The following is a 23,438-nucleotide window of genomic DNA, read 5'->3' as shown; positions in this document are numbered from 1 at the left end:
CCGTAGGGCCCCGGTGCCAGTATATCAGTCCAGCACCCCCTCCCCCCCACTTTGCCAATGTCTGCCCCCGGTCTGCAGGCGACCGCGCTGATGACGCAACATTTGGAGTTCCCGCCCGTTTCATTGCTAGACGAGATCATCAACATGGTGAACGATATCATGTTCAAGTGCACGGAGGCGATGGAGAACTACCTGCTGAAGAGCCCCGTGGTCAATGGTACGGATTTCTCTGGAGAGATCAAAGTCGGAGTCGCACGGCTGGAGACTCTGCTGGAACACTCTGTGGACAAGAATTTCGACCGACTCGAACTGTACACGCTTCGGAACGTGTTCAACATCCCACAGGAGCTCATTGAGCACGACGTGTTCCGTCTTGCACACCAGCGTGACCTGCTTGTTGCGGATGCACCGGCGTGCGCGCGCTCCTGTGATGAGCTCGGGGAGAAAGTCGTTCAAGTCGAGCGCGAGTTCCATAGGAACGCACAACTGAGGGAGCGGTTGGAGAAGATGCGTATAGTGAGTAGTGACGTGAAGCGGTTTAAAACACGGGTGCTCGCTCTATGTGAGTTGCAGGGCAACACACAGGGCGATCTTGCCGCTGTTTACGAGTCCATTGCCCCCATTGACGACACAATGCTTCTGTTACGCACGCAGTTGAAACAACTGTACGAGGACAACGAGAGGATCTGTTCAATGGGGAAACTGTCTAGTATCTTGCACTCTGGCGAGCAAAGAGTGTCTCGATCGCAGTACATCTCGCAGGAAGTTCACAAGATCTTGCAGGACGAGTCGTAAGTGAGTTGACCTAAAACTGTAGAATAATTAATATATTAAAACCCCCGCTTTGAGACTCCCCGATGGAGTCTCCTATATATATATATGTGTGTGTGCTTGCCTTAAGCCCAATGCAATGATTGTCTTTGCGGGTTTAGACGAAATGTTTGTCGTCCAACCACCCTACTTTCTCGAATGCTTGATACAATCTGGACGCCTTGTTCACGTCTATCCTGCACGCCTTCTGTGCGTCTGTTCTCCTGAAGGGCAATCCCCTCTGCACTTTGCAGTACTTTTCCAAGAACAGTCTTCTCTTCGAGTCCAAGTACAAGTCGACGGGCAACCGTAGTATCGACGCCAGGACCAGCTCCGCAGGGTGTAACCTGTCCCTGAGCGGATCTGCGGACAAATCCAGTGGTGACCCTTTCCACTCGACGCGCAGCGCCTTGTGACCCAAGTGGTCCAGCACTCCCGTAGCAGGACAGTGGTCTGGGACCTCCATCCACGATGTACCTTGGACGTACTGTGGTACTTTCTGCACGAGTGATGCAGACGCAAGGTTTGGGGGAGGCGATGTCAGTGGTCTGTGTGGTACGTGGTGATGGTAATGCTGCTTTTTGTGCGGCCTGTTCTCCAAGGATTGCTGGTCCTTCCTATGCTTTTGCTTCTGTGCCTTCTTCACGACGTACCGTCTCAATCCGCCATTCTGTACCGTCTGCGTGTTGAGACTGGTTGTGGCGGGACCACTGGTTGTGTAGTTCTTCGCCCTCTTGGTGGGGGACCTTCTCAGATTGTGCGACTGCGTGTCCAAAACGCTGGTATCGGCAGGGTGTTGCCCCTGCTGCGCCTCCCCCCTGTTGAAAATCCTGTACGTGTTACAGAAATCTTCAATTGACCTCTGGTAGTCATGTAACTGTGTTCCTGTCTTTGCTGGCCAATTGGGCGACACCAGTGCGAAATGACCACCCAGCTGAGTGTCTGTAAATTTCGGTACATCCCTGTGGCACAGGGGCACCATCTTGGGCGACAATGGGGGGGAAGGTATATTGACCCCTGCATCCATCGGCGGAGTTTTCCTGTTTTCCATCTCCAGCATGCTATCTATCCTTCCAGCGTCAAACGACGACCCACTGCCACCGCCACCACCTAGAAGAGTGCCCCCTGGCCCAAACCCCTGGTCCATGCGGCTGCGATCATGGGGCGACCATGGGAGAAGTGCAGCCCTGTTCTTAGTGTCCAATTGCGCGAACTCCTGCTTCGGCGACTGTAGATGCGATTTCATACTGCTACCGTCACTTGATGTAATGCAGCTCTGTCCTGGTAACGGAGAAAGGAACGAACGGCGGTCCTGTCACCCCGGGGGGCTCCTCTTTATATAACGCAAGAATACGGAGATGAGTTCCGCACGGCTGTAGCACAGCCCCCCTCTCCGGCCCCCGGTCCACGGCCGTTTCCCTGCGTGCGGCGTGTTCTGTGTCCGGCGCGCGGTGTTTTACCCGGAAACCGGATTTGCGGTTCTTTTTCGCCTTCGGGGAGTTTTTCCGAAAACCCGGAGATGTCAGAATTCTCCGGTGCTGACGCATGGCCCCGGGTGGCTGGCCGGGTGGCCGGGTGGCCGGAGAGGGGGGCTGTGTGTGTCTGGGCCCCCTGGGGGGTGCGGCGGGGTAACGCGGCGTGGCCGGGTGACGTTTTCAGGCATCCGGCGGGGAGGCAATGGAAGGCAATCGAAGCTTCTATTTTTCTTTTCTTTTTTCTCGTTCCCCCGAGGTCGGGGGAACGAACGCCGCTCGAGGCAGGAATTCAGTCTTTTTTTCGTTTTCTGTCCTGGCCCTGGGTGTTTATACTCACCCTCATCGCTGATCGGATCTATAACAGCTGGACTCGAGTATACTTTTGCACTCTGTAATTGCTGCTGAGGCTTCGAGAGGTGCTTCGTGGGGCATGGTGAGACTCAAGTCGCGGTACGTTCTGTTCGAGATCGTGTCCCCAGTGGCCGTCTGCGGTGATGGCACGGCCTCCGCGGTGCTCAGTAGAGGCCCCTGCAGTGCTCGGGTCACCGCGAAGACTATCTTGCAAGAGATACGGCGTTCCCTGCAGGTGAACTTCGGGGATTACGGTGCTGGGAAAGTTGGGTCCCTGCTTCAAGTCAAGTATTTCTCAAATAATACGGCCACTGGGATCCTTAGGTGTCACAGGGAAGATGTGGATTTGCTTCTTGGTGCTTTGTTCTTCATGAGCAACGTGGGCGAGTCCCCCGAGGAACACCGGGGACTCATCGTTAACCCGGTGAAAGTGAGTGGGACTATTAAGAAAGTGGAACAGTTTGCAGTACGAAGAGGTCAGAAACTCGTAGCGCTGACAAGGAGACAGCTTGCAGGGCCGGACAACATCCAGCAGAAGAGCTTCACAGACGATTTCACTTCAATTATAGACGATAACGCAAATATATAAGCATATGTAACCCTGTCAATCCGTTTATTTACCTCTCAGAGTCGCCGTTCTGCTCTTCAGCAGGTGTAAACTCTATGGGTCCTGTCCCCAGGGACTCATCCTCAGTGGCCTCGCCGCGACCAGTCTTACGAGGACGGTATATACTGTCGATATCTTGCTGCACAAACAGAGGGTTATCGTAAAGACTCTCCGTTTGACGCTGCGTCGTGGCTCCCTTCGTGAATAAACGTGAGTCGTACGCAACACCTTCATGGCTGCGGTTCGCTGTCGGGCGTGGCCCCGTGTCTAACGCAATCCGTTCAGAGACATCCCTCTCATGGAGAGGTACCCCCCGGCGGGGCACGCTCTTCATGATCTTGTTCAATTTCTGTTCTCTCTCTCGTACGGCACGGTTCAGTTCAACAACTTTAGCCTCCCGCTTCAATTGCAACCGTACACGGGCCTCCCGGTCAGCTGCCTCAAGTGCATCCGCCAGGGCAACAAACCCATCGGTCACCTCACCGCCGCTGTTACCTGCAACAACACTCCCGGCCCCGCGCAACGCAGTGGTGTACCCCTTCGGGTTCTTCCACTGCGACACGAAACTGGGGATCTGCCACGCACGCTTATCCACGGGGGGACTGGGATTATCACCAGCAGAGGTGGTATGTAGGATCGGCTGGATGGGTTCATCCTCGTTCGAGGGAGCGTACGACTTCTTGCTCCGGCTCGCCTTCTTCGGTTGCAACGGGTCATGCTGAGCAGTGACAATATGTAACCGTTTCCCCCCAGGGAGAACGACAAGCTCGTCCTCAGTGCGCCCGCCAGCGGACTTTTGCTCCACTTCACCAATGAGAGACTGGAAGTGAGACCACGTTTTCTTAGCCGTCCGTGCCACTTCACTCTCGCTGGGCAACGGAATAGCCATGTTAAAATCCCTCTGTCGTAGAGGTATGAAGTCGTGCAAGGTCACCCGCGACACCATCGCGCTGTACTGGTCACTAGCAACCGCATCTCCATCGTCAACGAGCGCATTCACAAGCAGTTCCCCACTGGCATTGGAACCGGTCTTACCAGAGTGTACAGGAGCAGGTAGCAACGAGCTGAAAGACATATGCCCTGTTGTGACCCTCTTATCTTCTGCTCCCACATTCACCTCATCGCTCAAGCGACTCTCAAATTTTTTGTTTTATTCAATCACTTCAATCATCTCACGGCTCTTACATATATGTACTTACCTCAGCTTCTCGCGAATCTTTGTGGTGAGTCTGCCGCTCGTGTTGTCCCGCAGCACGCCGAGTCCCTCGTCCAAGTTGAGGAGCATGCTTGAGCCCACGTTTTCTGCACGCCTGGCACCTTCGCCAAGGGACTCTCGCAACGACGTCCGGAACACGACACCTTCCCTGTTAAACTTCAAACGGAGAGCATTGTTGATCTGCGAGGGGATAGGAGGGTAGTGAAGCACGGAAGGCTTCTTATACCAGCCTTTCCTCTTGGGTTGCGGGTTCTCAGCTTCCGTCATCGGCGGTACGCCGACAAACCGGACTTTCTTCACAGAGGTTGTATCCTCTTCCGCATCCCGGTCCATTTGAGCCCCCTTTGGAGTGTCCTTCTCCCCATTGTAGAAAACTAGTCTCTCTGGTTTGCTGCCCGACCGTTCCGTTTCGTGGTCATCTCCTCCATTCTTCTTCAACAACGGAGAGGATACAGACGCCACGCCGTTGTGATTTGCCGGTGGTCTCGTTTGTTTCGAACGCGTCATCGGCGATACGGGCCCACCCAACCCGGTATCGCTGTTCACACTGGATGACCGGGACCTATTGCCACTGTTCATCCCAGAGCCGTTCCCCACGTGCCTGCTCATATCGCTGCTCATTATTGTCCGCATCGTATCCTGCACCAACTTCTGGTTTAGGGCGTCACTCGCCTCCAAGGAGTTGGACCTCTTTGCGGGGCTCGCGGCCAGTCCGTTACTACCGATCTTGGCTGTCTTTGGGTTGTACGATGGAGCTGGAGATTGTAAGGAGGACGATCTGGGTCTCCCACCAGTTGTAGTCTTCTTACTATTCGTATTCGCAGAAGCGTTATTTGCTGTCTGTTTCGCCTCCGTGGTATTGACGGCCAGCCGCGATTTGACGCCGGGCTTCATTTCAGCCACAGAGGACCTCCTGGACATTCGGGGAGACCCAGTTGCGGACTGCCTCTGTCTGGGGGCGCCCCTGACGATTGGCGACATCCCCAATTGTGCCAACCTGCCCTGTCGATCCATGGACGGCCTCCTGCTTGTATTCGCGGGGGATAACGATGGTGCCGACGTCGATGTGTCGGATCCGGGATGTACACTTATCTTAATGTTAGGTGGCTGGAACCCGTCCTTGCCATTCAGTAACTTGACGTCCCAGGGTAATGGTGGTGATGACGATATGGAAGAAGATACTGTAGAGGAGAGGACCGACGATGATGAGGAAGAATTAGCAGAGAACATGCCGTCTTTGTTCGCTTTATTTATCTTCTCAAGGTGTGCAAGTTTATCGACAGATCTCCTTTCCTCTAACATCTTTTCCAAACGGGTACTCTCCAATTTAGATATCTTCTCTAGGGACTCTGTGTTGTTTCTTATGAATTTCCACATTACCATCCAAGAGGACATGTTGCGTAATGTATTTCTAACAAAGGGCACGTCTCTGGAGACAGAATCCTTGAACACCTGTTTGATGATGGTATTGGACGTTTTGATGCCTGACTCTGAAAATGCGCTCAAATTGTCCGCGAAAGTAGTGAAGTGTTTGTTCTTTGCGACGCAGAGATCGTCCAATCTGCTTAGTAGCTCCTCGTATTGAAACACGTTTTTACTCAACAGCTTTATCTTGGTATCGTGGAAGTATTTTCTGTTGGGCAAATAAATTTGTTTGGTTAGACTGATCATGATGGAAAGAATATTATAGAATTTCAGCAACATGGCATATATTCGATGCAATGTGTAGTGGAAACCGGGCAAGAGATCCTTATTGGCAGAGCTTGGTTCCAAAGAACAAAATTTACTCAGATGATTGTAATAGGTTCTGAAATGGGGCAACAACTTCCTGTTCAAGCAAACAACGAACTTGTCCGTGACTTGCCATTGCAGTTTCAGGAATGAGGTTAAGGATGTGTCCTTCTCTTTATCGTTAATCAACACAGCAAAATCCAACGCTAATGCCAACTCTGCCGGCCTAACCAGGTCGTCAACCTCGGCAATGTTGAAGGGAGGAGATTTGTCCGCCATTTGGTAAGGCCTGTTGATGCTGGCAGCCTTCTCTAATTGCAGCTGCCTCAGCTTCTTATTGTATATCGTCATGGCGTTGACTGCAATTGTCTTCAACCCGCTTAAGAGCCTCCATTGCAAATCAATGTCGTAGACGTTCCTTTGGTACTCCTCGAAGGAATCGGGCACCACAGGAGGGAAATCGACACGTAAAATGACTGACTGCGCATTCAACTGCGTGGTCACCTCAGCAAGCTTGTAAAATTTGAATAGATACAGCCCGTTGTACCTTTTCCTAATCGTTGGATGCACGTTGAACACATGGCCCTCGCAGAGGGACAGCACATAAGTGATCAGCGGGATGATCGTGTTTTTGGCGGACTTCTCCTCGGACTCGCCCTCCGAGACAGTGCCCTTCGCCTTAGGTTTCAAGTTCTTTTCAATAATGACCAGAACCCGTAACAGCTCTTGTAAAGAGTAGATAGCAGACTTGAATTGGATCAACTTCGCATCAACGACCCTCAGCGGGTACGGACCCCTTGTCAGGGGCACAGACACCTGTGCTGCAGCTTTGGCAAACATAGTCAGACAATATCAGCGCACTTAGCGACTCAAATCAAACGTTTCTTGCTTGTATTACACTCCCCAGTCGGACGACGAACAGCACAGCAGAATTCAAAAATTGAACAGAGTACAGTAATTGTTTCCTAAAACCACACACACACACACGACGGGCCACACACCAATAGACACTGGATATTGAGCAATGGGGGGTTTCAACAGCAGATGCAGCGTCGACGTTTCAAACTCAACTCCCTCCATAAGGAGCTTGTCGCTCCTTATAAAAAGTGATATTTTGGCACAGAACAGAAAAAGTACAGAAAAGGCGTAGTTTATCGGGCTTTACGCTGTGAAGAGTAAGAGTGTATCAAATTGTATATGTACTATGGGTATGTAACTGTGGCCCAGTAACCGGGCGTGCTATGCCTGCAGTAGCTTGGCCGTGTGCGGCATCGGGTACTCGTCGAGCAACTCGATGAGCTGTGTCTGTGGGTCGTGTCCCGCTGCGGTCACAGATTGTAACGCATCAACGCCGCGCGGACCCATTTGTAGTGTCAGTGCACTGCCGTACCGCTCGTTCTTGACTAGCTGTGTTAAATGTGTAAACACTTCTCCCGGAACAGCTGGTTCGGCCCTTCCATGTTGGTATTTCTTGAGCAAAGTCTGCAACTGGATTGGGTTTAGTAGAAAACACAGCTGGTTGACGACTGTTAGGTCCGAGACGGTCGCGACACGCAGTTGCAACAGATTGGCGACCTGTCTCAAATGGGGGAGACAGTCCAATAAGGGCAGTTCTATGTCGTGTTTGTGCAGCCACTCGTCCAGACCGCGAATGTTGTTGTCCAAATGCTTCCCCAATTTCCAGGAAAGGCCGTAGAACTTGACACAAAGATCGTTGAAGCACAATGAGTTGATGAAACCAAGGATCTGGGCAAATACACAATTGACCGTCACCCTGTCCACCTCGTACAGCTGCGCGGCATTGTCAACGGAGTACAAAAACACCAACAGGTGAGTCAGCTTCTTCTCTGCGATGGGGACGTTACCTGTGGTGTCATCTGCGGGGGAATCTTCTCTGAAAAAATTCGAAGGACTACCCAACAAAGCACCAGAAACGTTCACATCGTACCTCATCAACGAGGTGATGCATTTCATCCATGAATCGAAAACGGTGACCAATAAATCCTCACAATCGTCTCTCAACTTCGTAGTCGCCGCACCCTTTTCAGCAACAGTCTGCGCATAGGAATAGACGTGACACACATTGTTGATCCAAAATAGTCCATCGTGGATAGCCGTTTTATCCTGCGGTAAATTCTTGACAATGTCTTGGATAGTCGAGAAGGTCTCGCTGACAAAGACATCCATGTCAAGACAGAATCCCTTAGTGACAAATAAGTTTAAAAGGGTAATAATCACTTGGGCTGGGTATGTTATGATTGTTTCGTTGCATGACTTCGCAGTTCTAGGAACCTGATAACCTTTTAACAAGTTTGTTGTCACTTCTTCAACAAGAAGCTTAACATTAACCGACATTGCGGAATCTTTATTGTGAGTGACAGTTTTCCTTTTTACCTCATTGATACTGATCCCTAGACCAACGACCTCATCGGTATCTTGCCTTCCGTCGACGGATAAGGATTGCATTTGGAAAGCAGCTTTGATAGTGTTAACCTCCTCCTGCAAAGAGTTCAACCTGGCTTCCAAAGATCCGGTGAACTTTGTTGAGGACAACGAATTGATGTCATCGAATCTAGAAAGGGCAGATTTTGTCAGATCTTGATTTTGACGGTAAATCGTAGCCATTCTTTCAACTTCAGTCTGTCTCTGCTTCAAGGCTTCACCTACATTATCAAGCTCCTCGCACAGTTCCGCATAAGCTTCATCCTTACTCAAGATCGCTTTGAATACTTCGTTCTGTTGTAAATCTTTCACAAAATCGCAGTTCGCCTTATTCTCCTTAATCTTGCTAGACAAATCGCCCATAACGTCCAGTAGCTTCTTTGTTAACTCAGCTTCAGCCGAATGTTGGATTTGAGAGACTCCCTTCAATTTTTCGTAAAGCAATCGAGCATGTTTGCTTCTTACGTGAGACTGAATGCAAACAGTAAAACGTCTCAGATCGAGGAAGTCATTGATTGCTAGACATCTTCTTATCCTTTTTTGTATTAGTACCGCAGATTTGCCCTGTAACACCCTGATCATTTCAAGTTTTGAAAGTTTCCCTCTCAGGTATGATTGAAGTGTGATCAAAGAACAAACAGTCACTTTGTACTCTAATCGACATTTCCAACCTCTCATGTTCGACTGAATAAAGACAGCAGCTCTAATTCTTAGTTTCCTTTGAATAACCTCACGAACCAAGTTACAGCGCACCAGGTTTTGTGTTTTACTAATGGCTGTTGTAGTATCCAAATACCAAACACGCGTCTTCTTGGCTCTGATCTTCTTTTGTATCTTTACAGACAATGCTGCCAGTTTTGCATTTCTTATCCCTTCTAGGAAGGCTAGCATTCCAGCTTTGAAGAAAATCTTGGTTTTTCCAATTTGATAAGTCATATCGTCATCGATGGTCGTCGTCAAGATCTGTTGAATTAATTCAAGTAGGTTCCTCTGTTCTTCTTCCCCATCGGTCATGTACGGCAACCACACTGCATAGTCTACTAAAAAGTAGTATCTTGCTACAAACTCCTTAAAAGTCCACCGCGAGGGGAATCCGGCGCATGAAATCTTGATTGTTTCCAAAACACCACATGCTCTCAATTGAGACAAAACCATGAGGTTATCAAACATCCAAGGCTTCTTTTCACTATTGGGTTTAATGCATCGAATGTAATGGACGTCTGTAGAGTTAATCGTACTCATCAAGTTGATTAATGACTGTTTGAAAATGGACCCCAGTGTAGGTTTCCTCTGTATCATTCTTAGCTGGGAAATGGCCTTCCCTCCGGATTTTTCTGCGTCTGCCTCTTTTTTCTTGATCTCCATTTCGAGTTGCATTTGTTCCAAGTTATCCAAAAGGCCACGCAAAGTTTCGTTGGTGGTACTTTTCAGTACATCCATGTGGTTTTCTGATACTGAGTCTTTATTTTTTTCTATAAACCCTTCGATATCATACGAGACATCATGGGCATAATGGGACACAATGAATTTGGATTGACCAAATTTAGGTTTCGAAAACACCTCATTCAATGGGGGTACATTGAATGTTTGGTATAATTTGGAGGTCCAGGATTCATCTGAACCGGCAGGTAATCTACTCTCCTCATCAAGAAGAGACAAAATCCCTAGTTTGTTTTCAATGAGGTCTATGCATGGCTGGTTATCATTGAACTGGATAAACGACCATTCTATCTTTTCCTTGACATATTCCTCCTGTTCCAATTTGAAAACGTGTTGGTTGAATTCTTGTTGTAGTTTCTCGTTTGCATAGTTGATACAAAACTGTTCGAATGAGTTTCTTTCAAAGTGTTCAAACCCATAGATATCCAGAATCCCGATAAAGGAATGGGCAGTGTGTTTTGCCTGCTCGGGAAGCATGTTTTGGAGCTGTTTATTAATGTTGGTCACAAGCCAGTCGAATAATGCAGTGTAGATGAATTTTGCGGCCGAATCTCTGACGACAAGAGCTTGGCTATGATTCAAGTTAGAATTAATTCTCTCGGATCTGGTAACCAGTTGCCTCTTGGTGATCCATTTCGCAAATTCTGCAGAATTGATTCCTAGGAGCTCTGATGCAATCATCAGATGCGGGTCGCTCAAACTTACCGATGCATTCAGATCACCTCTACCCTTATTGATCTGAATGTTTCCCAAGTGTAATATACCTGAAAGAATTTGAAACAGTTGTTCCTGTTTCTCTTCCGTGATACCTATCTTTTGCAAAGATTTGCACGTCTCTGTGAATTCTGCTGAATCGTCCACATTATCAATTCGAATATGCTCCGGGCCGCCTTGATTCAAATAGTTATAAGCATCAGCAGTTGTCAAATGCAGCCTCTCCTTTATCCCCTGACCAAGTCCCTCCAGCATCTGGTAGAAAACGTGGTAATTCCTTTCCCCGACAGGGTGGGTCACTAGTCTTGACTTCTCCAACAGGTACGTTTCGATGGTGGCCCCGACAATCTTCAGGTTGCTATCAAACGAGATTGCCAGGTATTTTCCAAATCTTGAGGAGTTGTCGTTTCTTGTCGTTTTGGCGTTACCGAAGGCCTCCATGATTGGATTCGTGGCCAAAATTTTATCCTCTACCGTCGATGCAGCAAGGCTACCATTCGTGACTCCCTGCGGCTGTAATTCGGCCAAGTATCTCATCAGATACTTCGCAGAGACTGTCTTCCCCGCTCCGGATTCTCCACTAACGATGATCGTCTGATTCCTGTGATCAGCCACCATTCTGGAGTGGGCATTTTGCGCAATGGCGAACAAGTGCGGCGGAAGATTCGCACCTGCAGCATTCTCACCTGCGCCCAGTTGAGCGTACTCCTGCATGACGCGCGAATCGTATAACCCATCGACATTGGCGAACGGGTTCGTAGCCACGAGGACAATCCCAGAGTACGTGTAAATTACCTTCCTCGAAAACCTCTCCCCAATGGAGTGCAAAACTGCAGGCTCATTCAAGTGTGGCAGTGCGGTAAGGTCTCCACCGCTCGCCACGGCACCCCCACACCTCATCTCCAGTTCCGACCCGTCCACCGTGATTTCTGATCCATCGTCACAGAGCTGTACCGTTACCGCAGAACCCCCAGGACAGGCCACCACTACACATGGTACCCATCCAACACTGCTATCAGCCAACCAGCACTCCGCACCAGCAGCAAACATCCCGTGGTCGCTGTTTCGTCTGCTACCTTCTGTTGTGGCTGCAATTTCAGTTGGATTCCATTAAATATAAACCTTTAAATAATTTGCGTTTAGTTAGACCTCACTGCTCTACGGACCACTCGAAGGAGAGCAAACTAGAAAGGACCAGGACGAAAGATGGACTTGTTGGTGAAGCGGATGGAGGATAAGAGGAGCATGATGGGAAAGTATATGCAATCGGGCAACGCTGGGACCACCGGTGACGGAAATTGTGGGCTGCGGAAACCGGCGCGGTCGAAAGCGGAGGTTCCGAGGATCATGGTAACCAAACCCAAGGAGTCGAAGCCGCTGGACTTCCACTTCGACAGTTGCATTGGGAATGAGCGTTTCAAGAAGTCCCAGTTGCAAAGAAAGGAAAAGGAGGAGAAGGACATTATTGTGGGGAGCACCCCCAAGCCGCATGTCAGGAACATCTTCACTGCGTTGCTAGACCAAGAGAGGAAGCTGGAAAGAGAGACTCAGCATCGAAGAAAGGAGCACCACAGACACCGTTCTATAACTGGGCACGGTCAGAACGGCCACACACATGCGCACATGGTGGGGAGGCCTCGCTCTAAAAGTGAGCCGAAGGATTATACGTCAGCGGCCACGGGGACGTTCAGCAATGCGATGTTCACCCCGAAGAAAGAAACAAACACGTCAGACAGCTGTAGTTGTTCGTCATCAAATGAGAGCGATGGTGCTGGTGCTGGTGCTGAGGAACCAGTTGATGGCCATGACCCCACAAAGGAACAGGTGGAGAAGGATAAACGGTCGCAGACAAATACCGTTGGAGGTGGGTCCGCGAATGCGAAGACGAACGACATACCAAATTTTATTGGCATAACGAAGATGATGGAGCCGCGGAAGAGGCACAGAAAGCATCATCATGGGGGTGACGAAACAGAAGAGAACCTTTTCGCAAGGGACAATAAGAGACTCGTGAACCAGTTTCTCAAGTCTATGGCACCGCCATCATCATCACAGTTACAAAAACAGGGGCTGTCCTATTTGGGCGACGTTCCCTCGCTGTCTTTACAGGCCGCTGCACTAGATGATGATTCTAATTCGAGCTCACAGAGGTCGCTACAAAGTTTGCTATACCACGATTTGGAGGAATCTCCAGACCACACCAACTCAAGTTCTTTCCTTGCCTCGCGCTACTCTTCTTCTTTTTACTCAAATGACATATCTTCAGAGGAATCGTCTGCGTCTGAATCGGCTTCTGATGAATCGTCAACGTCATCGAGATCCTCTTTCTCGGAAGGATTCACTACCCATGGCGCGACTTTCTCCTCCAAAACATCGGCATCTAGTGGCGGACACATCTTGCACAACAAGCATCTAGGTAAGACGAATACCAATGCGCTCCAGATCTCTGATCCTGAATACTTGCAAAAACATGTCACTCTACTACTGACAAGGTTTGACTTGTTGATGAAGGATATCCTAAAGGGAACCCTGCTGAAACGTGAAACACTTCAGAGAATTTGCTCACGTTTGATACCTTGTACTAAGGACTTAAAGGTGTTGAGAAAACAAGTTCTCACACTGCACGACGAGATCGCTTCGGATAAACTGCTGAAATTGAGAGGCGATTTTGACGAGTTGGATCCACAGTCCTTTATTGCGCATCTGCGATGCACGGTGTCCCATAACGCAACACAGTTGAAGAACCTGGAGGAAAGAATGGAATGCTGTCAACAACTTTTGGTCAAGCAGAAGGACGAAATGAAGAAGATCGAGTCGATGATGTACTTGGAGAAGACTCTATTGGAAACCGAGCAATCGGAAGGCGTTTTTCACAGATACAGGTACCTGCTCTTTGATATCACCACACTAGCAGTAGTCGTTGCATTGCTGTTTCTGGGTAGGAAGCTGGTGTTGTCGTGGAACTGATACTTTCGAGGGAAACCTCTTTTATATGTTTTACTATTATGTATAATATATTCGTAATGGTGGTTTTGCTGTAATATCAGCCTTAAGATGTTCACAGAGAGGCTGCAGATTGCCCGTTTAAGAAGAAACAAGGGTATGGCTATTAGTGTTGCCACAGTAGCTCTCGATGAGCGCACGACACTGCCCCTCAGGGTATTTGTCAATAGAAGGAAGTTGGCCAGCAACGTGAAGGAGAGCACGCTCTTCGAAACACCGCTACTGTCAAACAATTCACTCGTGTCTCTGAAATCCCCGAAGACCGCCATATACCTGTCCAACACAGACATGGAGTCCATGTGCAACGCCATCAAGGACGATTTGCTCATGATAGTATACGAGCTTATGGGCCCTCAAGTGGCGCTCTCAAAACTGAGAGTCGGTCAGGAGAAGAGCTTCGATTCCATATATTCGACCACTGAATACAACCACGAATTCATTGACCACCATATCGAAAGCATTACCAGGCTTGGGAAGTTCAAGTACAAGTTGTGGTATAAGAATAATTGGGAGTTGGAGATCTTTTTGAACAACACCCTCAAACTATCCCGTATAAGACGCTACATGCTGTTTCGTGATAGTATACTGCACAACGCTGTTAACGAGGGCATTCATGATAAGAAACAACTGTTGCTGATGAGGCAAGATTCTGTCGACATTTCCAAAGTGCCTACAGAAAATGATCTCCCTTTAGAAGACCTCCCTTTAGAAGACCTCCCTTCAGAGGATATCAAGCCCGAGGTCAACTTTAGGTACAAGCGAATGGTGAATTTGGTTCCTTGCATAGATATACACGTCCTTGAGAGACCAAGACGGCACAAGAGACAAGTCTGAGTAAAAGACGTAACAAAAAATACTATCAGTACGTACACGTATATATAACAAGACATGAACACATGTCTCTATGCATGGCGTATCGTTGAGTCATCCACGAACGGATTATCTGGCAAAGGTTCGGGAGCTAGTTCCCTCATGGGAACATTTTCAACTGGAGAAGCACTGTCAGCAAATGGATCAGCAGATGCATCGTGCAACTCTCCGTATTTCCCCCTTTTTTGGGTAGTATCATACATCCGTATGATCTTTTCTTGGCCGCCCTCTTCAGCTTGAGAAAAGGCAAACCCTCTCTGCTTCCTCATTCTTTGCACCTGTCTTACTTTCCTAATAGCGTCCTGAAAATGTTGTAAATGAGGCCTGTTATCGGTTATGTTATATTTCTGCATCTCTTGAACTAGATGGTAGCTTTCAGGATCATACATCCTCTTGTAGTACTTGTAAACGAAGTCTCTCATTAAGGCTAGTATCGGTAACACCAAAAGTGACAGCCAAAATGCACCTGACCTGTAAGCGTGCGAAACAACACCGAAATACTCTCTGGATATGTTTGCATATGGGAAGACAGATCCGTAGATGGGGAAGAAGACTAACCAGAAAACAAAGGATCCGGGGATGGCTATCAGTGTGAATTTCGTCCATTGGTTCGTTACAAGTGCAGCTTTACCCAACACAACGATGATTGAAACGGTATATACCGTGACACCCCAAGTCCAGTTATCAGCTGTCACTCCGTGCATGTTCAACGCACTGCCGTATCTGTAAATCAAAATGGTACTAACAAAAACGACTGCTGAATGGTAAAATCCGTTAATAATCCAACCCCAGAATATACTCACCGAAAAAAATTGTCCTCTTTGACCCAGCTTGTATAACTGTGGGTAACGTTCCAATAGTCTGCTGTTGATAAACTGATCAAAAACACCTAGCACAAATGGAGGTAGCACAGTGAAAAAGACATTGTACAAACTCAACGTCCACGATTCCATGATAGACTGACCTGAAAATGCATTTGCAAACACGTACCAAAATTGGGTCATATAGAATGCCGTGTTCTTGTAGAAAGAATACAAAATAGCAACGGAGATTCTTTGATATGACCATAACCCGTGAACAATTAATAGCTTTTTCAAGAACTTGAACTGTCCTACTGCAACATCCGCAGAACGTGCTGCCTGCATACCTTCCATACCACTGATACCAACACCAACATGTGCAGCTTGGATCATACTAACGTCATTAGCACCATCCCCAATTGCCAGTAATAAAGAAGACGTTTTCCTTTTGACCATCTTAACAACTAACGCCTTTTGAAGTGGCGATACCCGACAACATATAACAGCTTTGCACAGTTTCCCAATAGCCAAAAAGTAATCTTCTAAATCACTTTCAAGAGCGTAACTCAGTGACGTACCGTCAATTATCAAAGCCAGAGTGTTTAAGTCATGTTGAGATAATTTATTCTCACTTAAAGCTTTGATTTTCTCAGCCATGTTATTCCTTGTGTCTTCTTTGGTTTCTTCGTTGATGACCAGAAGGTTCATATCCTCCGCTAATAGTTTGCAGCTCATCCCAATATTGATGGCCGTCTCTTGTTTGTCCCCAGTTAGGACCCAGATTTTTATTCCAGCTTCCTGTAGTGTGTGGATTGTTTCAGGTACATCATCTTGCAACTTATCTTCGATAGCGGTGGCACCCACCAAAAATAGGTTATTTTCAATTAATTCTGCAGCTTGATCTAATTTTGCAGCTCTGTCGTCTAATGTAGTTGCTGCCGCTTCATATATCTTGCTCCATTCTTGATATTCCTGCTCTGAGACATCTCTCGTGGCCAAACACAAGGTTCTCAACCCTTCAGAGGCGTAATCTTCCAGATGTCTTAGCGTTGCATCCACATATATGTTGCTATTTCTGTCCAACCTTTCGAGAATAACGGTGTCTGCCCCTTTGCAAAACAGCTTGATAGAACCGTCGGGCATCCTGAAAATAGAGCTCATTCTTTTCCTCGTGGAATTAAACTCGCAAATATTCAGTAACTCGTATGTTCTTTCTTCGCTAGTTTCCTCTACTAGGACTGTAACAGAGCTTGGTCTTCTAATAATAAACTTGAAACCGAGGTCAGCACCCCCTTGTACCAGAGCTCCTTCATCTGGGGACGCTGCTTGATACTTTATAGATCCATTGCTTTGGAATTCAGGGATAACAGTGTGGCACGTAGCTAATAAAGTCAGAAAGTTTTCAATCACAGTAGATTCTTCATCGGAAGTATTACTTAAACGAGACTTGAGGTCTTCAAAACTCCTAAACCCAACCTCGATTCCATCCTCCATTGTAGCCTTCTTATCTTCTGGTATATTTTCAATATAACACCGGCCTGCAATGGAACATGACTTGAATTCCATAACATTTCTAGTAAGTGTCCCAGTTTTATCACTGAAAATATACTCTATCTGCCCCAGTTCTTCTACCAAAGAAGAAGTTCTCACTACCGCTGGAGTGTCGGTCGGTTCATAGTATAGGTCCAAATCTGAACTGATCATAAAAGCCTGGTAGTATTTGATCAGTTCAACCGTGACAAACAAAGAAATGGGTACCAGATTAGAAAAGAGAATCCAGAACGTCAAAAAATCTTTAAAGAATAAGGCAGTCTTACTTTTACCTTCCAAATATAAGTAGGGCATATGTTTGGCGCCTGCGCTACTTTGAATCACATTACCAATCGATGATATCAATATTAAAACAATCAAAACACCAAACAATGCAATAATCTGCATATTAATAACTCTTTCGACAGCGGTCCTTTTAATAGGGGTCGCAGTGGCATTACGCATTAGCTTTGTTTCATGGCCCGTAAATATAACTAACCCAAAGATCCAGCCAGTATTCCTTAAAGTGGCACCTCTCAGAATCATCTGTTCTGGAGACAACGGGATATCGTGACCATTGAGGATTAAGGTTCCTTCATAGGTGTATAAACTGGAATTTGGATGTTCTGAAACCACTTTACCCTTTAATCCCAAAAGCGATCTTGAATCGATGAACTTGTTAGTTTCCACCCTGGGTTGTTTTATCTTCAAGTTAGTTTCACCGTCTAAGTTGGCCGTCTCTATATAGCAAAGACCTTCTGGTTCAGAAGAAGACAGCAGAATCAAATCGGCTGGAACTGGTTCCTCTGAATTGACCTTGATAATGTCGCCTACTTTGATATCAATCCATCTTTTTTCGACAAAATCACTCTGTGCTTCCGAATAAATGCGGGCTTTTGATTTGTTCAACTCTTTATCAGAAGACGCTCTTTTGATATCTTCAACAATTTCTTTCATCGCAGAAACAAGCAAAACAACACACAGCGTACCGATGGTAGTATATCTATTCGTGGGAGAAACGTGAGGCACTTGCTGGATACAAGAAGTGCAAAGAAAGAACAAATTGGCATATTTGGAGAATTCTTGAAACAGAAATTTTGGCACAAAAGTGGCTGCATTGTACTTCGTCGTGGAAATATGATTATCTATGTAGTGTATTGATTGATTCGTGGTCCTATCATTCAATTCAATGATTCTTGGTTCAGCTAAAGTACCATCCGCTGAAACGTTTTTCCTCAAAATGTACCGATTGAACAATATCTTGATGTTAAATTTATTCCTTGAGCTTGCATAGTCCTCGTTTGCCTCGTTAGTGGTTACAGCATTGTATTGTCTCATCTCATAACTCTGAGAGGGTGATGTAGGGCTCCTTTTGAACGTGAAGGTATTTTTGATACCATTGAATGCTCTTGAAAAGACGCCACGTTTCAGTCTTGTGTTAATCAGCTCTGGTTGGTACGAATTAACCCTGTCAAGGTTCCAATCGCCAGATGCTTCATCATCGAACGGATTAATATCATTTTCAACATTATCGTCAGCATCCAAATCAATGGTTTCCTCCGGGAGACCATGTTTTGGTCTTCTCACCTCTTCATCTCTATGAGCACTGTTAAAAACTCCAGATAGAGGTGTTCCACTTGCAGCTGAATGATCATGGTTATCCAGATCCATGAAGTCAACATCAAAGAGGGTATCCTGCGTTTGATCAGGATCGGGTCGGTTATCAGCCATGGTCGACAATCTAATTTAAGACTAGAGCCAATGGCAACAACTGTCTCTTTGTCGAATCGGTCAGTTGTCAGTCCCCTGCACACTCTGTTCCCTCAGCTGAGCCATCTTCTTTGCTCTTTCATTAAGAGAATTGATTTTTTGGATGAGGGGAAAAATTGTTTGTAACAGAATTAAGTACTTCAATACCGTTGAATTGGTTCATGAAGATATATATTTGAAGGGTCGTTAAACAATATATATGATGTTTATATGCGCTGTGCGGTAGAGTTTAGTTCTTCTGTCTCCTCTCTTGTCAAAGTACTCAAATAGACACATTTGCTGAGCAGTTCGTGGTCTGCTTTGAATTTGTAAGATTTGGACCACTGTATCCTTTGAATGAAGTGTTTCACGATTTGAACGTTGGTATCATGCTTGTGGTAATTGAAAACCTTGCCGGGTACTATCCAGTTTCTCTTCTCTGAATTGAGTGATAGATCTGATAAGTAAACTACGATGAATGGGATGCAACCCTTTATTGGATTCACGCCGTTCAGTAACTGTCTTATAGCGGAGTAGTTTCTGTCTAAAGAAGGTATCTGTTTCAGTTCTTCCCAAACGAGCAGGTCTCCGGGTTCTATCAGTCTCCATGCATCAATGAATTTTTGCACAACTGTTGAGCTCAAAGCTAAGACAATTTGCATCAACGTGTTATAATTCTGGAATTCCTCGCAGTGTGCGGCAACATGAATGAACCGCTGGATTGTGTTCCTTCTTAGTTTGACGTCGTTTGTTAACACAATCTCGGAAACAATCCAATCCACAGTTAAATTAAATCTGGCAATCGCCAAATCAATCCCAGAGAGCTGTTCGTTCTGTATTAATAGTTCCAGCCAGCTGGTGATGGGTGGCCCCTGGTATTGGATTTTCAGGTCTAGTAGATCTTTCCAATCGATTTCAGCCATCAATTCCTTTTCTATCAGCGTTAATTGCTGGGCAATCGACAGTGAATCATAAGTAAGAATGAAGGGAATGTGATTTTCTCTGTTTGATATTAGTAAATTTGGATCACTCATTTCGTAATTCTTCAAAAGAGTCTGTACATCGGCTGGTCGAATAGGCGAGTTACTTGGGTTTAATGGTGTAGCTTTCCCTCGTTCATTGGGCTCAGGTGTGAACGGTATATGCATAATTGTCTGTCTTCTCCTTTCTATCAATAGGGACCTTCTTTTTTCTGAGGGTGAGGCAGGTATATGCATCAGACTTGGCATATCCATCATTTCTCTGCTCTTTACATGTTCAGGCAGGTTAGGAGAACTCGCCATCTTTAATTTGTTATTATGTTTGGTGTAGGTCCCCTCCAATTTCATCATTGCCATGGTTAGAGGATCGGTTGATATTGAGTCGTCCGTGAGATCAGCAATGTTCTTTAAAGTATCTTCGTTGATCTCTGCAGTCAGGTGTTTAGCAACAGAACAGGGGGCCTCAGACCCTTTTCTAGATGGGTGTTTAGGTATCTTGTTTTCAGATTCTTCTAATACTTGATCCGTTTTCAGGAATTTCTTCTTTAATAATTCAACATTCTTCAAGGGAGATGCCCCGTCAAAACTACCTGTATCAGGTTCAAAGAAGTACTTGTTGGTACTACTAGTATCCATTTCGGTATTCTCTTTTTTCAAGCCATTTTGAAACTTGGTCCTCAAACTTTCAGTTTTATGAGAGCTTGTATCAAAGGAAGAAAAAGTAGAAAACGACCCCCCACTAACGATCGATTGGATACTGGGGGCTATAGAAAGTCTAATTCTTGGGTTGTCAGGGGTGTTTCCATTAGCTGGGCCTTTTCTCGGACTGGAGGTTTTAGAACCAAACAGAGCACTTGTGGTGATACTGGTGGTAGCTGAAGTCCTGGCTATTAGCTTATTTTCAACCTTTACAAGTTCTCTTTCATTCTCCTCTAGAGCCTTGTCTTTACTCAAAAAATCGCCGTCATTCATACTCATATGAAAAATAGAAGCCTTCAACGGGCTCGATTTTTTTGTCGCAGCTCTACTTGGTCTTTTAGTAATGCTAATTCTCCCACTGGCCGGCCGTATTTCGGCAATTATACTAGAGTTCTCAGCATCCATTTCGTTGGTGGAGAAGAAGCTGTATCGATTATCAAAGCTGGTCGAGTCATCGGAATCAATGTTGTGTTCCGTAGGATATGCGTGGTTTTCAGTGTCTTGTAGAACATTTGAACTATTAGCTGCCGTGTTGGGTGTTGCAATATCATCTTCTTGAGGAGCAAGCTGCGGAGTATCTATCTCTGTAATATCGCCGATTTCTTTATTAGTATTTTCATCGTCGGAAGTTGAATGCTTCACGTCGTTATCGTCTTCTTTGCCTTCAAACGTGAATTCCCTCAAATTTTCAAAAGCTTCCTTCTTTCGTAAATCTGGTTGGTTAGCATCGCGTAGTTTTAGCAGCATGCCATTTGGTTGCCGTCTTGTTGTTTTCCTCTTTTCTCCACTCATCTCGGATATTTCAGAGTCATATGAGATGCTAGTATCAAGTGAATTTCTGTCCTCAATTTTCATTTGTTCGTTCGATGGATTATCATCCTCGCTTTCTTGTTCGTCGTGCACAAGTTCTTGCAAATCGGCCAGAGTGTTCTTTAAAGGTGAAGAACTTCTTTTGATCTTTGACGGAGAATGGTTTATTTGTGTCGGATGTGGTGCCATTAGATCAGATCGTATTGAAGACGATTTGCTTGGGGTGCCGTACGGTGATGCATGGAAGATCAGTTTTTGAGGGCCGTCATTATCAATAGGACCTGGGATCCCTCTTTCATTGGTACTGACCTTGGACAGTTCTTTAGAATATTGATGATCCAGTAGGAAGGTTGATGAATTATTTTTTTGACCAAAAAATGCGGCTGCTGTGCTGTTGGCCTTTCTCCTTCCCTTGGCTGAAGAGGAGATATTTTGCTGATTTGAAACACTGGCATTGAGGGTATTTGTGAGAGAAAGGACAGATTGGGCAATTGAGCTTACGGTTTGGTACAGATCTAAATTATCCATTGCACTGAAGTTTGGGTTGGGTCTACTGTTTTCCTCTCTAGATTCAGCAACACCGTTTACTTCGCTATTATAAATTTTCGATCCTATATCAGCATTTATCGAGTCCTCAGGTTCTATTTGTTTCATTTGTTGAAGAAGGTTATTTTCTAATGACAATAAATATTCTACTTCGTCTATAGTTCTGGCACTTAGTATATCAAATTTGGAAGAATCTGATTTAATCAGTTCGTTCGGGTCCTTATTCTGATTGTCTAACGAACTTATGGAAATCACGTATTTGACAAATGTATCCATTTCAGGTTTAGTTGTGTTGTTTTTAAATGAATGTAAGTTCTGGATAGATGTATTTTGATGCGACGTTGAGGTACGTGTGCTGTTTTTATTTTTGTTATGATTGCTCTTCCACTTGGCTAGCAAGCCGATTGGGCCCATATGAATCGAGGAATGGGTCAATGAACGAAACGAACTCGTTCTCTGCATTGGTTTACTTTTCTTTTGCGTTCGAATAGTTGGATCATAGGGAGGAAGTTCTTGATCCTCATTTCTGTTATCTTTCTCAACAACATCATCAGGCACGTACAGAGAGTTTAAGATAAACTCTACTTTCCTTGCTGGCGTTGGAGGTACTATATTATTTACCGTCGGTGACGAAGGGTAATCCAAATCTTTGAAAGTTTTGGACATATGCGGCAATCGCGATAGACGAGTGGTTAGAGGTCTTTGTTTCTCGGGAATATCCTGTGATAGTTTCGTTGAGATATCTGCTGGTTCTGTTATGCTTGTGTCTTTCGCTGACGATAGGTTATCTCTCGGGAATAATAGCATTGATGCAGTATGGGGATTAAACTCCTTAATTTTTTGTAGTTTGGATGCTTTAGCTGTATCTAACTCCTTGTATAGTGAGAGCACACTCCTGTTCCTGAATTCAGGGTTTGTTAAGTTCTGTAATGCTAGAATGCTCAATCGGCTGTCTCTTTTCCCCCTCTCATTTAGTTGTGTAATATCTTTGACTTTATAGAATAACCAATTATCTGGTTCTTCGTTTCCTGGTAGTTGAACGTTCAACGGTTCCTCGAGTTTCACATCATCCCAAGTCTCTCGGACACTTTTGCACCAAGCTTTCTTTAGGTTTACTATCGCATTTTTCACCGTTTGCGGGCTACTCCCATAGTCGGTATTCAGAAAGTTTGTGAACGTCAGTCGCAGTTCTGTATCGAGTAGGAAATCCTCTATAAAATGATTGAGCACGCCATGCCTTATCAAAACAAACGTTCGCGTCAATGCAATCTGACCGATCTTCCTTCTCTCTGAATCAATAGGCTCGGAATCCCTCTGGCATATTTCATTTATCGACCAACAAAACCTCAGAATCAAGTATTCGTACAGTTGCAACGGTGTAACAAAATTCCTGTAGATGAGGAAGAAATCAGCAATTATTGAGTAGTCCACGGGATCGATTGGGGAAGACAGGTAGACGAGAAGTGCATAAATATCGGACTTCGTCACGGATTTTCTCATCCGCGTGACAGGCTGCTCCACATAGCTGATCACAGCGTCTGAAGGTACAGGGTAGTAATCTGGTTTGCTGAATATATCCATATCAGATACGACGGTTCGTCTGCTTTGATGCTTTAGCGAGTCACAGTAACGGATGTTCGCACTCGCTTAGCAGACACACCTTCA

At 46.0% G+C, this 23,438-nt stretch overlaps 10 protein-coding genes across 10 annotated transcripts; 4 read left to right on the top strand and 6 right to left on the bottom strand.

The window, feature by feature from the left end:
- Nucleotides 1-57: 57 nt before the first annotated feature.
- MTW1 (MIND complex subunit MTW1) lies at nt 58-795 on the top strand (the record flags this gene model as incomplete). The annotated part of the gene is made up of 1 exon (XM_022607935.1): nt 58-795. One exon carries the CDS (start codon nt 58-60, stop codon nt 793-795), a length of 738 nt encoding a protein of 245 aa, XP_022464481.1.
- Nucleotides 796-928: 133 nt separating this feature from the next.
- On the bottom strand, nt 929-2,056 carry KNAG0D04950 (SWIRM domain-containing protein; the record flags this gene model as incomplete). Its single annotated transcript, XM_022607934.1, has 1 exon — nt 929-2,056. The coding sequence occupies one exon, from the start codon at nt 2,054-2,056 to the stop codon at nt 929-931; it is 1,128 nt and encodes a 375-aa protein (XP_022464480.1).
- A 659-nt stretch (nt 2,057-2,715) lies between these two features.
- POP5 (RNA-binding protein POP5) lies at nt 2,716-3,225 on the top strand (the record flags this gene model as incomplete). Its single annotated transcript, XM_022607933.1, has 1 exon — nt 2,716-3,225. The coding sequence occupies one exon, from the start codon at nt 2,716-2,718 to the stop codon at nt 3,223-3,225; it is 510 nt and encodes a 169-aa protein (XP_022464479.1).
- Nucleotides 3,226-3,253: 28 nt separating this feature from the next.
- On the bottom strand, nt 3,254-4,318 carry PRP45 (mRNA splicing protein PRP45; the record flags this gene model as incomplete). Its single annotated transcript, XM_022607932.1, has 1 exon — nt 3,254-4,318. One exon carries the CDS (start codon nt 4,316-4,318, stop codon nt 3,254-3,256), a length of 1,065 nt encoding a protein of 354 aa, XP_022464478.1.
- Nucleotides 4,319-4,438: 120 nt separating this feature from the next.
- On the bottom strand, nt 4,439-7,030 carry GIP4 (protein phosphatase regulator GIP4; the record flags this gene model as incomplete). Its single annotated transcript, XM_022607931.1, has 1 exon — nt 4,439-7,030. The coding sequence occupies one exon, from the start codon at nt 7,028-7,030 to the stop codon at nt 4,439-4,441; it is 2,592 nt and encodes an 863-aa protein (XP_022464477.1).
- Nucleotides 7,031-7,429: 399 nt separating this feature from the next.
- Nucleotides 7,430-11,836, bottom strand: KNAG0D04910 (uncharacterized protein; the record flags this gene model as incomplete). The annotated part of the gene is made up of 1 exon (XM_022607929.1): nt 7,430-11,836. The coding sequence occupies one exon, from the start codon at nt 11,834-11,836 to the stop codon at nt 7,430-7,432; it is 4,407 nt and encodes a 1,468-aa protein (XP_022464476.1).
- A 156-nt stretch (nt 11,837-11,992) lies between these two features.
- Nucleotides 11,993-13,753, top strand: FRT2 (Frt2p; the record flags this gene model as incomplete). Its single annotated transcript, XM_022607928.1, has 1 exon — nt 11,993-13,753. One exon carries the CDS (start codon nt 11,993-11,995, stop codon nt 13,751-13,753), a length of 1,761 nt encoding a protein of 586 aa, XP_022464475.1.
- A 135-nt stretch (nt 13,754-13,888) lies between these two features.
- SAW1 (DNA-binding protein SAW1) lies at nt 13,889-14,623 on the top strand (the record flags this gene model as incomplete). The annotated part of the gene is made up of 1 exon (XM_022607927.1): nt 13,889-14,623. One exon carries the CDS (start codon nt 13,889-13,891, stop codon nt 14,621-14,623), a length of 735 nt encoding a protein of 244 aa, XP_022464474.1.
- Nucleotides 14,624-14,691: 68 nt separating this feature from the next.
- On the bottom strand, nt 14,692-18,720 carry DRS2 (aminophospholipid-translocating P4-type ATPase DRS2; the record flags this gene model as incomplete). The annotated part of the gene is made up of 1 exon (XM_022607926.1): nt 14,692-18,720. The coding sequence occupies one exon, from the start codon at nt 18,718-18,720 to the stop codon at nt 14,692-14,694; it is 4,029 nt and encodes a 1,342-aa protein (XP_022464473.1).
- A 245-nt stretch (nt 18,721-18,965) lies between these two features.
- LTE1 (mitotic regulator LTE1) lies at nt 18,966-23,354 on the bottom strand (the record flags this gene model as incomplete). The annotated part of the gene is made up of 1 exon (XM_022607925.1): nt 18,966-23,354. One exon carries the CDS (start codon nt 23,352-23,354, stop codon nt 18,966-18,968), a length of 4,389 nt encoding a protein of 1,462 aa, XP_022464472.1.
- Between the last annotated feature and the right edge of the window lie 84 nt (nt 23,355-23,438).

This window comes from Huiozyma naganishii, chromosome 4 (assembly GCF_000348985.1).
Source record: "Huiozyma naganishii CBS 8797 chromosome 4, complete genome".
NCBI lineage: Eukaryota > Fungi > Ascomycota > Saccharomycetes > Saccharomycetales > Saccharomycetaceae > Huiozyma > Huiozyma naganishii.
This window is presented reverse-complemented; position numbering and strand designations above follow the sequence as displayed.